Below are 12,737 nucleotides of genomic sequence, written 5' to 3'. Positions count from 1 at the left end.
GAGGGATGGAGGGATGGAGGGATGGAGGGATGGAGGACTTACAAGACTGCTAATAAAGTTCACATTGGTTAGTTACTTCAGACCCTCAGCATCCTGCCATAGTCCAGATGTAACATTTACATGCAGGACTGTATTTTTATTTTCAAATGATTTCATTACCATTGATCAGTGAGTCCAAAATGTTCAGACTCCAGAAGGAAAAAGCAAAAAACAAGCAAAAATGGAGAACTTTTCATCAAAGTGCATGATGAGAAAGTTGCCCAGCTCGTACTATTTCCATGATGCCATACTTACCCTGCTTTGAGAGCTCGTGCAGTTATAAAGATTTTACTGTTGTGCATTTTACAAAGTGTGCGTGTTTCTTCATGAAATGAAAGACCTTTAAGTCCCATATTAATGAATTGTCTTCAGACACTGCAGTGTCTCCATTTCAACACCTGATGTTTTTGTTTTGTTGACCTGAAAGCAAAAAAGCTTTTCTGCCTATCAGATATCTTAATCTTTTAAACAGGATGAAGTGGTGAAATCTGCTCTCTGCTTTCAAAAGCGGTGTACATTGCATCTCTTAGATGATGACTTTCATTTGTGCAACAATTCTGTAGAAGCTGTGGCTGCAGGAAACAAAACATTGTGGCTGATAATAAGTGTTGTAATAATACAGTGTTGCATGTTTTTCACTGTCCATCGACTTGCTTTTTCCATTATTAATAAAATATTTTCTAGATTTTTGTGTACAATGATCACATGAATGTCTGTGCATGTGCTGATGATGCAGGTTGATAAGTTCATCTGGATCCAAACCCACCTCTGATGGATTTGTGAGAATATGTGTTACAAGAAACTGTGCAGCAAACATGGTTGCAAAACAAAAATGACATGTAAAGGAAGGATATGTTTTACAGACTCTCATCATATGAATCCTTATTGGATTATAGTTTTAGTGTACAATCCAAAAAGCCAAAAGCAGATAAAATTGTTGAACTATACAACAAACATAGGTTTAGCTGATATGCAGTCTGGAGCTGTTATACACAGAAACCTGTCATAATAATAGATTATTTTGAAAAGACAGTGCTGGTTCTAACTCAACTGATGCTGGTTTTTAAAAACAAAGCATATTAAATAGAAGTGGTTTATTTATTTTAACTTTCCAGGCATATCTGCATTGTTTTATTTATTTTCATTAAAAATTTCAGCACTCCTCCATCAACCAAAATAAATACAGTTAAAATTATTTCAGTTATCAAACATTTGGCCATCCAAATACATTTCGGGATGAGCAAAAACAAGTTTTTCTCACCAAAATGACTGAATTTCTGCTAAAACTCCAAATGCTGTCTCATGAGTTGGCCATGTTCCTGTTAGTATTTGTGGTTTGACATTGCACTGATTATCAGAATGACTGTGTGAACTTACACAAGTACTTACCAGTAAACCAGCAAACACGTCTTTCAACAAATAATTCTCATTAAAAGAAACAAATAATCAAATTCATGTGTCCTAAAGAAAGGCAAAAACACAAACTGGATCTATGTCATGATTCATCGGGGTGCCAGTCGTGTCTGTAGGAGGAGGTTTGAATAATGTCTGCAGTAGAGGTTTTATGAGGTGAGGCTACTGATCCTGAACAAAGTGGGGATGGCTGAAGCGAAATGAATTCTGGGAAACTGGCCAGGTGCAGACAGGTCGTGAATCTATCCCATGGGAGGAAAATATATTGTGTCCATCTAGAGTCTTTACTCTTCACAAAGACTGACAACACAAGATGACCTGCAGATGATCACAAAAATGTTCCAGAAGTCTGTTGTTTTACTCCTGATAAAAAAAGAGGAACTTAATAGAAGAAGTAGGTTGCAGTATCTTTAAAAAAAAAACAAAAAAACAACACTCATTATTTAATATGACAGTTTACTTTCAGTTGTGATAATTAACAAGTTCATTTTCTAAAAGAAGTGTGACACAGTGTTTTGGTACCAGAGTCAAACTGCAATCTGACAGTTAAAATCCAATACTCCCTCCCAATCAAACACTGCACGGAAAATTGGTGGGAGGCTTTTTTTTATTGTTATGTTCAGTTTCACAACATCCCAGTATGATTGAATGTAAAAACATGAAGCTATCAAGAGTCATTATTACCTTGCAGTTAATTTTTTAAAGGTATTTGCTTGGCATTTTTTTCAGCTTTATTGATAGAACAGCAGTGACAGAAAGACAGGAAAGTGGAGAGAAGAATTGGGGAAGGACCTGCAGCAAAGGCCCATGAGCTGGATTTGAAATCATGACAGCTGCATTGGGGACTATAGCCCTTATTTATGCATTACCCACTCAACCTGTTGAGCCACCAGGGCGCCCCACTTTGCAGTTAATAATTAACAGTTATTTTATTTCAACATGAAATAAAGCAGTGTATAATTAATTGTCAAACATTATTTTATTTTGGTCCCCCACTTGTAAAAATCAGAATACACTACTGTTCAAAAGTCTGGGGTCACCCAGGCAATTTCATGTTTTCCATGAAAACTCACACTTTTATTCATGTGCTAACATAATTGCACAAGGGTTTTGGAATCATCAATTAGCCTTTCAACACCATGAGCTAACACAATGTAGCATTAGAACACAGGAGTGATGGTTGCTGGAAATGTTCCTCTGTACCACTATAGTTATACCATTAAAAATCAGCAAGAACAGTCATTTACCACATTTACTATGTCCAGAGTGTATATCTGATTCATTTAATATAATCTTCATTGAAAAAAAAACTGCTTTTCTTTCAAAAATAAGGCCATTTCTCAGTGACCCCAAACTTTTGAACAGTAGTGTATACTGAAATGGATATATGGACTGTGGGGAAATCAGTAGCGAGGTTAAAATCTCGATACGTAATCAGTGGTGTAATTCAGAAAAGTGGCGTTACGCCCTTGCTATCAATTCTCAACTTCCTCAAAGGCACAACCTGGTGGCAGAAGCTGCTTTTGCAAACATCAACACTTTGAAAATGTATCCTATTTCAATGGAAAGGGCCACAGGTTAAGATCGTGGTCCTGCTTCACTTCCACCAGCCAGAGCATGAAGCACCTGTCAGGAACACTCACATACGGGCTTTGCAAAAGTTCTGTTACACTCGGTTTCATGATCTTTAGAGACGTTTACATGTTGGAGTGAAAAATTCCATTAAATTCTATTGAAAGTTCTACCTTATAGGCAGGTGTCCTTAATACAATTTTTTTTCTCCAGTGAAGTTGTATCAAGATGGAAGTCAAAAGAGTTGAGATATCTGCTCTCCTTCGTGCTGAACATCAGCCGGATGACCGTCCACAGAGTCGCAGAGAGGCTAAAGAATGGTGAAGATCTTTCAGGTCTTCACCATTCTTGAAAGATCACTGAAAGATCTTCACCATTCTTGAGCCTCTCCGTGACTCTGTGGACGGTCATCCGGCTGATGTTCAGCTGCTTGGCTCTGTCAGACTTGTTGTGGCCAGCATGAAGGAGAGCAGATATCTCAACTCTTTTGACTTCCATCTTGATACAACTTCACCGGAGAACAAATTTGTATTAATGACACCTGCCTATAAGGTAGAACTTTCAGTTTATTTAATGGAATTTTTCACTCCGACATGTAAACGTCTCTAAAGATCATGAAACCGTGTAACAGAACTTTTGCAAAGCCCAGTACATGGGAGGAGCATAATCTGCACCCTTGATTAATTTAGGAAGGGGACCATATGAAGTGAGGTCTGGGGGTCCTGAGGAATTTCTGAGCTCCGGACACTTCAATTCCTGCAATCTGGTGAGTTTTGTGCACCAATTTGTTGTTTTTATACATCAGTTTGTAGTAAAAATGTCTTTATTTTTGAAAAGGAAACCACCAATTTCCAGGGTTCCTTCAAAATATAATGAAATATATGGTACAGCTGTGCCACTGCCACAGGCAGCTGGTCAGAATGGTCAAGAATCAGCCAGTCTGTAATGCATTAGATGCTGTTGGAACACAACTGTCTGTGTTTACAATCAGTTGTGTTTTATATCACCATGAGCTGCGAAGCTGCCATGCAAGAAGGAATACTGCTTTCCCTAAAAGTAGCACCTTAAAGCTTGACTGAAGCTTACTGCTGATCACATGGACAAAGAAAATGCCTTCTGGAGGAAAGTTCTCTGGTCAGATGGAACAAAAATGGAGCTATTGAGCCACAATGACCAGAAATATGTTTGGAGGAGAGAAGGTAGTCTTTAACTTGAAGAACATCAAACCTACCGTCAAGCATGGTGGTGGCAGTTTTGTGCTTTGGACCTGTCTTGCTGCCACTGGAACTGGTGTTTTACACTAAGTAAAGGGAGTATTGAAGAAGGAGGATTACCTCCACATTATTCAAGAAAACCTACAATCATCTGGCAGAATGTTGGTTCTTGGACACGTCTGGATGTTTCAACAAGACAATGAGACCAAACACACAGCAGAAGTAGTAAAGAAATTGATCATTTAGGCCAGAATTAAGAGCACAGACTGGTCTCCCCAGTGTCCTGAATTTAAAGTCCATTATAAACCTGTGATTTATGTTGAAGAAACAAGTCTGCATCAGAAAAAACAACAAGTTTAATTAACCTGCAGCAATTCTGTCAAGAGGAGTGGTCTGAGATAGAAGCAGAACATTACCAGGATCTTGTGGAAGACTACCAAAGCACCTAGTAGAGGAGAAAATGGGATGTTTAACCTAACATTAAATAAGATGTATGTATGCTTTTGACCCAAGTGATTGTGTAATAATCTCAGGAGACCTACAATAAATCTATGGCAGAACTAAAATGCATGATGTGTTGCAATGATGTGTATCAATAATTCTGTCAAGGAAGTCTGGCCCAGTCCCCAGGTAATTAGGGAGTTACTTCCATATGAAGTTATTTAACATATTTAGAAGCTTTTAACCATGAGAATAATCCCTTCATAGCTTGGCTAATATATCTGATGCATTCATGAGTTACATGTTACTGTCTATAATAGTCCATATATTCCAGTTGACATAGTGCTCACAGTAAACCAAAGCAGGACTGTTCCAGCACAGAAAATACTGGAGTATTTCTGGGATGAAATAAATTGGTGGATTGAGGTTCAACAGGAGCAAACAGTTGCTTTTTGCCCTTTTATTACAGGCTGGTGGCCACATCAGACCTGCTCTCTCCGCGGTGGGCGGGGACAAGGCTGCGCGTCGGCTGACATCATGTTACCATAGTAACAGCATAGTCGCAGCTCGTCCGTCGGCTTTGAGCAGCAGCTAACAGCCGCTGAATAAACTGGGATAAAGTGGTGCGCTGGTGAGCCACGGAGCAGCACGGATCATTACGGGAATATTAAGGTAGACCCACTGTATAAGGATGGATCATATTCTGGAGCTAACGTCTCAGCTTATCCTCTTAGCAGCGCTAGCAGTCAAAGCTAACATATCATCAATGGATCAACGCGTTACTGAGCTAATGCAGTAATGCTCCTGTTTCCTTTTCAAAATAAAATGCCGTTTTGTTCTCAACATACTTCTGATCGTAAACAGAACTCTGAACCCGTTGTATTTCATTTATGGAAACTAACATTTTAAGACATTATAAAGCTTAATCACTCAGACTTGGTTAAGAGAATATATTTTTTGTAATCTACTGGATGTCAGTTTTACGTAGAGAAGGAAAAAATAATAAAAATGCTGATGAAGTGCTGAAAAATAATCAAAATCCACACAATGCAATTTGAAAATCGCAAAGGCTGCAATTTAGGTTGGATATTATGCAGCACATCAGACTGAGGGTTTATTTTTTTACTCATTATTTAAACTTGATTGCAAAATACATATTAGATGCTGCTGCTGAACCGTAATGAACCTGCCTGGTCAACTCACCAGAGATTCTTCACCAAATGGTCCTATTGTTTTCTTATTGGAAATACTAAGATTGAGATGAACTTCTTTCCTGTCAGGTAGTAATAATCCATCACATTTTTAAATCTATTACATCATCAATTTTGAACAAGAGCTTTAAAAAAATATTACAACTCGCAATATATCTGGTAAAGTGACACCTAGACATCCAAGGGATTTCCACATCAACTTTTAATCTTTATACTGTCATCTACAGGTGTTATGTTTATAGATGTAATGTGCTTATACTGCAACATATTGTATGCACTCATGCTGTACCGAACAGGCTTTCACTGCTTCTTTTGCACTTCTGACTCCCTTTTTTGTGTTTTTATGCTCTGGTCATTAAGAGTGAATATAATCTCAGATTTTTTTTTTTTTTATGACCATAGAGATAACAAATGTTATGTATCGTAAATGTCTGTATGAGTCATTAAATCTCCTTAATATTTGAAAAATTTTGTACATATGTGGTACAGTTTGTAACTTTTTAAAGTGAAATAATTTTCAACATTAAGATTTCCAGGGTTGTGGGAAACCGCAGGACGCATTTTTTTAATCGAGTATTGCAACTATTATTTTGAAGGGTACTCTTTGACACCGGAAGTTCTGATGCCAGTCAGCAGCAACTTAACATTTTACCTTCAGCCATGTTTTTAGCATCTAACATTATGCCCTCTGCTTACTGTGCTTAGCCAGTTGTGTATGATGGTGGAGACACTCTTAAACTTACACACAAAAGAATTATTAGCTGTCATTTCTGTGTCACCGGCTAACTGTTAGCATAGTTTGTTTGCTAACGTCAAGGAAAACAGCTTTTAGCCATGCTCTTGTTTCGCCATTTAATTGTTTAGCTTGTTTGCTGTTGTCTCCAGCAGAAGCTAGCATGTCGAATGATCTGGCTGGTGTGTGGGAGGTGGCACTGAGTGATGGAGTCCACAGGATAGAGTTTGAACACGGCACGACCACCGGGAAGAGGGTCATCTACGTGGATGGAAAGGTTAGCATCCACAGTGTGTTGTCCTGAAGCCAAAGCTCTTGTTATCAATCAGTTTGTCATGAGAAGATGAGTTAAATGTCATTTTCTGATGCTACCTCCAGGAAATACTGAGAAGGGACTGGATGTTCAAACTGGTGGGGAAGGAGACATTCAGCGTGGGCCAGTCAGACACCAAAGCCACCATCAACATTGATGCAGTCAGTGGTTTTGCGTACGAGTACACCTTGGAGATCAATGGGAAGAGCCTGAAGAAGTACATGGAGAACAGGTCAAAGGTCACCAGCACCTGGGTGCTCAACCTGGACGGCATGGACTGCAGAGTGGTGCTGGGTGAGCTCCTCTGTGGTCCTGTGTTATTCACAATCTGTCATGATCATCTAGTTATATCAGTTACAGCCTAGTATTGGTGGAAAAAAACTACAGTGATGGTGGTGTTTGCTCACAGAATATCTGATGTCAAATGCACATTTAGACAAAGGATCAAGAAAACAGTGCCACCAAGTTGTTGCACATGGTGATGGTTAGGTGGATGGATGCCTTTTTTGTACATACTAAAGGTGGTAACAATTACACAAAGACAAAATAAATACAGGTACAGGCCTAATTGAAACATCAGCAGCACAAGCACATTGTGTAAAAGATAAAGTAAAGTAGGATGATGGTGGTCCAACTTTCACACACTATCTTGGCATTTTCTATTTTCTTCACAGTATTTAAACATAGGAATTTGATGCAGAGAAATAAAAAAAGATCCAAAATATACACAAGATACTTTCTGGAAAATGTTCACCTTATAATATAACAAAGGAAAAAAGTTAGAAAGTTATTTTTTACTCACAGTGGCCCTCAGTGCAGTGGTTTGGAGGTCATAAGGGCTTTCACAGGCCAGAAGGGTGGAGTTCTGTAACCTCTTGAGGGTGTCTAGTAGGATGTACAGTGCAGACTTATGGGTAGTGGTTTATAACCTACATATTTAATGCTTTTTCCAAAATAAATAATGAAGCTGGGAATTGATTTGAAACAACAATCAGCATCTGCCAGTTACTGTCAAAGCAATTCCACCTTTAAATATCACCACTGGCTGTCATTGTCCATTCTGATAATCAGCTGTGATCGATACAGAATTGATCATGGGCACAGTGTGATTCATGCGTCTTCAGGTCTGCCTTCTAACATCATGCTGGAGCTAAGGCTAAGCTCTTTAACTGCTTTAATCTCCACGCCGTCTTCAGCCACCTCTGTTCACCGGCCAAGATAATCCTTCTTATAATTGCACTGCTAACAGATGATCAGGTGGCACACACCCTAAAGCATGATCAGCACACAGGAACTGCCCATGCACATTGTTGGCAGCGGTTATCTATACATGTCAGCAGTAGAATCTTGAATATAAATATTTCACTGAAGTGGCAGAAATGTGAGTGTGGTCTGCAACAGCATTTTGTCACACTGCAGGTAATGTGTTTACAGACTACAGCTGATGATGATGACAAAGTTAAGAACATGCCGTCACTAAAACCACCAAGTCTTCCTCATTTTGGGGTACGAGACAGTCATTATTAGTGTTTTCTCTCAACACTAAACATGGATTGGACATGTTATCAAGATTAAGCCATGCTTCTTAAAATATTTTAACAAAACTTTGAGGACTTTGCATTCATTGTGTATTTTATTCTTACATGTGCCACTGCATTTTCTATAATGCATGTCAAAACAAGATATACACTGCTCAGAAAAAATAAAGAACACTTTGAAGGCAAATCATATTTAATGGGGGAAGAAAACAAGCTGGTTATCTACATTGCCATGGACTGGATAATGTATTAAGAACGAAAAGACAGCACATTGTTTGATGGAAATGAAAATTATCAACCTACCGACTGTCACTGACCCACCACCAGGCCGGTCATTCTGAACAGTGTTACAGGCAGCATAACGTTCTCCACGGCTTCTCCAGACTCTTTCATGTCTCTTACATGTGCTCAGGGTGAACCTGCTCTCATCTGTGAAAAGCACTGTGGCGGACCTGCCAATGCCAACCGACCTCCACGGTGCCGGGAAGTGAGCCCACTAGAGGACGTCAGGCCCTCAGACCACCCTCATGAAGTCTGTTTCTGATTGTTTGGTCAGAATCAGAAAAGGTTTTATTGCCAAGTAGGTTTTTACTTACAAGGAATTTTCTCTGGTGCTCTTGGTGCAAGTACAGATAAAATCCAATAAAATAGTAAGTAAAGAGATGTAAGAAATATGGATAAAATAGACAAGGTATGTACAGTTACTACGCAGTAGTAATGATTATAGTCAACAGGTCTGTAATCGTTAAGTCCAGTGGGTCTTGGCTTCTTCGGGACAGGGATGATGGTGGAGGTCTTGAAACAGGCTGGAATGTGGCATGTCTCCAGTGATTCATTAAAGATGTAAGTGAAGACTGGAGACAGTTGATCAGCACAGTGTTTCAAGGTGGAGGGGGAGACAGAGTCAGGTCCTGCTGCTTTGCAGGGGTTCTGCCTCTTGAATAGCCTGTTAACGTCTCTTTAAGCTGGGTTTCTGGGCGGGGGGGTCTGGAGTTGAGGTGTGGGGAATGGGGCCGGTGTGAAGAGGTGGGCTGGAGGTGTGAAGTGGGGAGATGGGGTCGTCAGCTGGCCATTGCCTGTCAAAGCGACTGTAGAACTCGTTGAACTGGTTTGCTTGGTGCAGGTCGTTGGTGGAGTGGGTGGACAATGGCTTGTAATTGGTTGTTTTTTGCAAGCCTTTCCAGACAGAAGCGGAGTTGTGAGCAGAGAACTGTTGTTGGAGTGACTCTGCAGTCAGACCAGTGGCCTGCTGGAGGTCATTTTGTAGAGTTCTGGCGGTGCTCATCCTGTGCCTCCTTGCACAAAGGAGCAGATACCTATCCTGCCGATGGGTCGAGGACCTTCTACAGCCCTGTCCTAGAGTAACTGACTGTCTCATGGAATCTCCTCCATGCTTTTGAGACTGTGCGGGAGACACAGGAAACCTTCTGGCGATGGCACGTATTGATGTGCCATCCTGGAGGAGTTGGACTGCATTTAGGGTGCAGATATGGCCTCATGCTGCCAGTAGTGACACTGACTTTAGCCAAATGCAAAATTAGAGAAAAACAGTCAGAAAACATTAGGAGGGAAAAAATGTCAGTGGCCTTTACCTGCAAAACCATTCCTGTTTTGGGGGTTGTCTCATTGTTACCCCTCTAGTGCACCTCTTGTTAATTTCATTAACACCAAGGCAACTGAGACTGATGGAAAACCACCGCTGTTACTTACTTGACCAGATCAGTATTCCAGAAGTTTAACTGACTTGATGCAATACTTGGATTAAAAAGTGTTCCTTTCATTTTTTTGAGCAGTGTATTTGCTATTTTTAGAAGACAAAGCCATCACGCCAAGTCCTGCAAGTAATTTAAGGCACAGAACAGAGACGAGTCAGGGCAGTGTTGTTCTGCTTAGTCTGGGAAACCACAAGATAATCAGATACCCTGAAACCAAAACCTAACAGCAATAGAAACAAACAGCTCAAAGCTGGCTGAACACATACTGTGAGTTGTTTAGCAGCTGTTAGCTGTCAGTCACACTGCATTCTTTTTACAGGCCAACAGTCATTTACAATCGATTCAGCGTCTGTTTACTTTCTTTCAGAGAAAGACACAATGGATGTGTGGTGTAATGGAGACAGGATTGAGACTGCAGTAAGTTAACATAAGCCACTTGACTCTGATTTGTTGCGCAATAACCCATTTCGTATGATCAGATGTGAAATTTTTATATTGTATGTTTTTTTTTTTCAGGACAGAAACTTTTTGCATTGTTCTGATTTTATAATTTGTTACCCCAGTGTGAAAGTACAATCAAAGGATGAGTGTGTTTGAATGAGTGGTTGACCACAGCACAGATAAATAAAGGATGTAGTATTTCATTTAAGAACGTATACTACCGTTTAAAAGTTTGGGGTCACTTAGAAATGGCCTTATTTTTGAAAGAAAAATGTTTTTTTTTCAATGAAGATAGCATTAAATTAATCAGAAATAAAGTCTAGACATTGTTAATGTGGTAAATGACTATTCTAGCTGGAAACGACTGCCTGCATTGCCCCAAACTTTTGCACAGTAGGGTATATGTCATTTACATCATTCCCTGTAGGGAAATCTAAAGCACCGTTTTTTTTTGTTTTGTTTTTTTTAAAATTTACCAAAAGTGACCGCTAAGGCCCAGTGGTTCTTCATTTTCTGCATAGGAAGAAGATCAAGACCTTAAAATATTACTCTTCATAAACACTTTTGTCATTTGCGTCTACAGGGGGAGTTTGTGGATGACGGCACAGAAACACACTTTACACTCGGGGAACACAACTGCTGTGTGAAAGCTGTGAGCAGCGGGAAGAGACGAGACGGCATCATTCACACGCTGCTCGTAGATGGCACAGAGATAGCTGAATGCACAGAGTGATTGCGTTACATGTGTTTACATTCGTATGAGAGCAGAGATCGGGTTTGTATTTGTGACTCTGCATCTTGAGACTGAGTGCGGGTGTGGATTAAGGACTGTAATTTAAATCTATTGGAGTCAGGGACCAGCTGACATAAATATGTGCTTCTAAGTGTTGATGGCTATACTGTGCAGGGTTTATTAGCCACATATGGGTAAAGGTTGTCCTATAGTTAATATAGAAAGAGTAGAAGGCAGGGCCTGCAGTCTGAGCAGTTTTAGAAGACAAAGTGCAGCCATACATGTCAGTCACAAATAAAGATTTACTGTCTCAAACTATTCACACTGGAGAAAAAACAACTTTATATTGATAGGTCTATGACCAACCTGGGTAATATTATTTACACAGAGAGATGTGCCACATTTATCTACCCAACATGTTACTGCGGGCAGCTGCTGTTGAGGTTGTAGTCTCAGATGTCATTACGATGAGAACTACCACCCACTTTACAAACAACCCGCCCTGGTAGACCCCACACTCTCTGCTCATCATGGTAGCTTGCTTGTATTTGTCAATATTGCACCATAGGAAGTTTACATACCAGGGTACGAGATTATTCCTTGAATGTAGCACCATTCCAACATGCACTGGAGTGGTCCTTGTTTCTGTCGACATGCTAAATGGTCTTTGTTTTATTGTTGAAATCAGTCGATATTACAGTTACATGTAATTAGCTTACTGCTGTAGATGTCAAAACATTTGAGGGTGCTTTGTCTACAATTTATTAGCTGTAACAGTTACACAGACAATCATTCCCATGTGACAATATTGCTAGTGATAAAATACACCTGAAATACACAAACACGTGCTGATATCTGGTCATACTTTCTGTTGTGTTTAGAAATGTGGGTTTTTTTCATTTTAATGTCAACTATTATTGTCATACATATTTTTGTAAAAATAATGGTTACAGATTAAAGATGGAACATTTCTCCAATGTATCTCAAGTGTTGTTTAAACAGAGGCACTCACTGTTTCTTCAGCACTGCTACAATACAGTGAAGATTTCTTTTTCTGTAAATATTAGTATGAACCCCTAAATTCCACTTAGGTGGCAGCTAAAAATGCCAACTAAATATACTGGAAAGCAGCTGAAAGCTCCAGTAAATAGACGCAGAGGGATTTTGTGTTCATTGTCATACAATTTCTAAAAGTTCAAAGGTGATGAACTTTGATGGTCAGTAGACTGTTTCTAGCAGTTATTGTATCATTATGATTACAGGGGATGTTTTGTTGATCATGTCATGTATAAAATCCTAGCCTTTAAACATTTATTTCATTTTGTATAAAGTAAATTGCAATTAATTTAATTAAATCCACGCAGCTGATGAGGT

The 12,737-nt window shown here is 39.5% G+C and overlaps 1 protein-coding gene across 3 annotated transcripts; it reads left to right on the top strand.

Moving 5' to 3' along the window:
• Positions 1-5,209: 5,209 nt before the first annotated feature.
• faima (Fas apoptotic inhibitory molecule a) lies at positions 5,210-12,344 on the top strand. Of its 3 annotated transcripts, none has more exons than XM_022221214.2 (5): positions 5,210-5,351; positions 6,779-6,900; positions 7,002-7,230; positions 10,557-10,606; positions 11,214-12,344. In XM_022221214.2, exons 2-5 carry the CDS (start codon positions 6,787-6,789, stop codon positions 11,361-11,363), a joined length of 543 nt encoding a protein of 180 aa, XP_022076906.1. In that variant the 5' UTR covers positions 5,210-5,351; positions 6,779-6,786; the 3' UTR covers positions 11,364-12,344. The 3 variants fall into 3 exon arrangements, with proteins under 3 accessions (XP_022076906.1, XP_022076907.1, XP_051815036.1); XM_022221215.2 differs by having other exon boundaries at positions 6,776-6,900; XM_051959076.1 differs by lacking the exon at positions 5,210-5,351 and having other exon boundaries at positions 6,538-6,900.
• The last annotated feature ends 393 nt before the right edge of the window (positions 12,345-12,737 follow it).

This window comes from Acanthochromis polyacanthus, chromosome 14 (assembly GCF_021347895.1).
Source record: "Acanthochromis polyacanthus isolate Apoly-LR-REF ecotype Palm Island chromosome 14, KAUST_Apoly_ChrSc, whole genome shotgun sequence".
Classification (NCBI taxonomy): domain Eukaryota; kingdom Metazoa; phylum Chordata; class Actinopteri; family Pomacentridae; genus Acanthochromis; species Acanthochromis polyacanthus.
The sequence above is the reverse complement of the archived record's forward strand: the minus strand, read 5'-3'. Positions and strand labels throughout refer to the sequence as shown.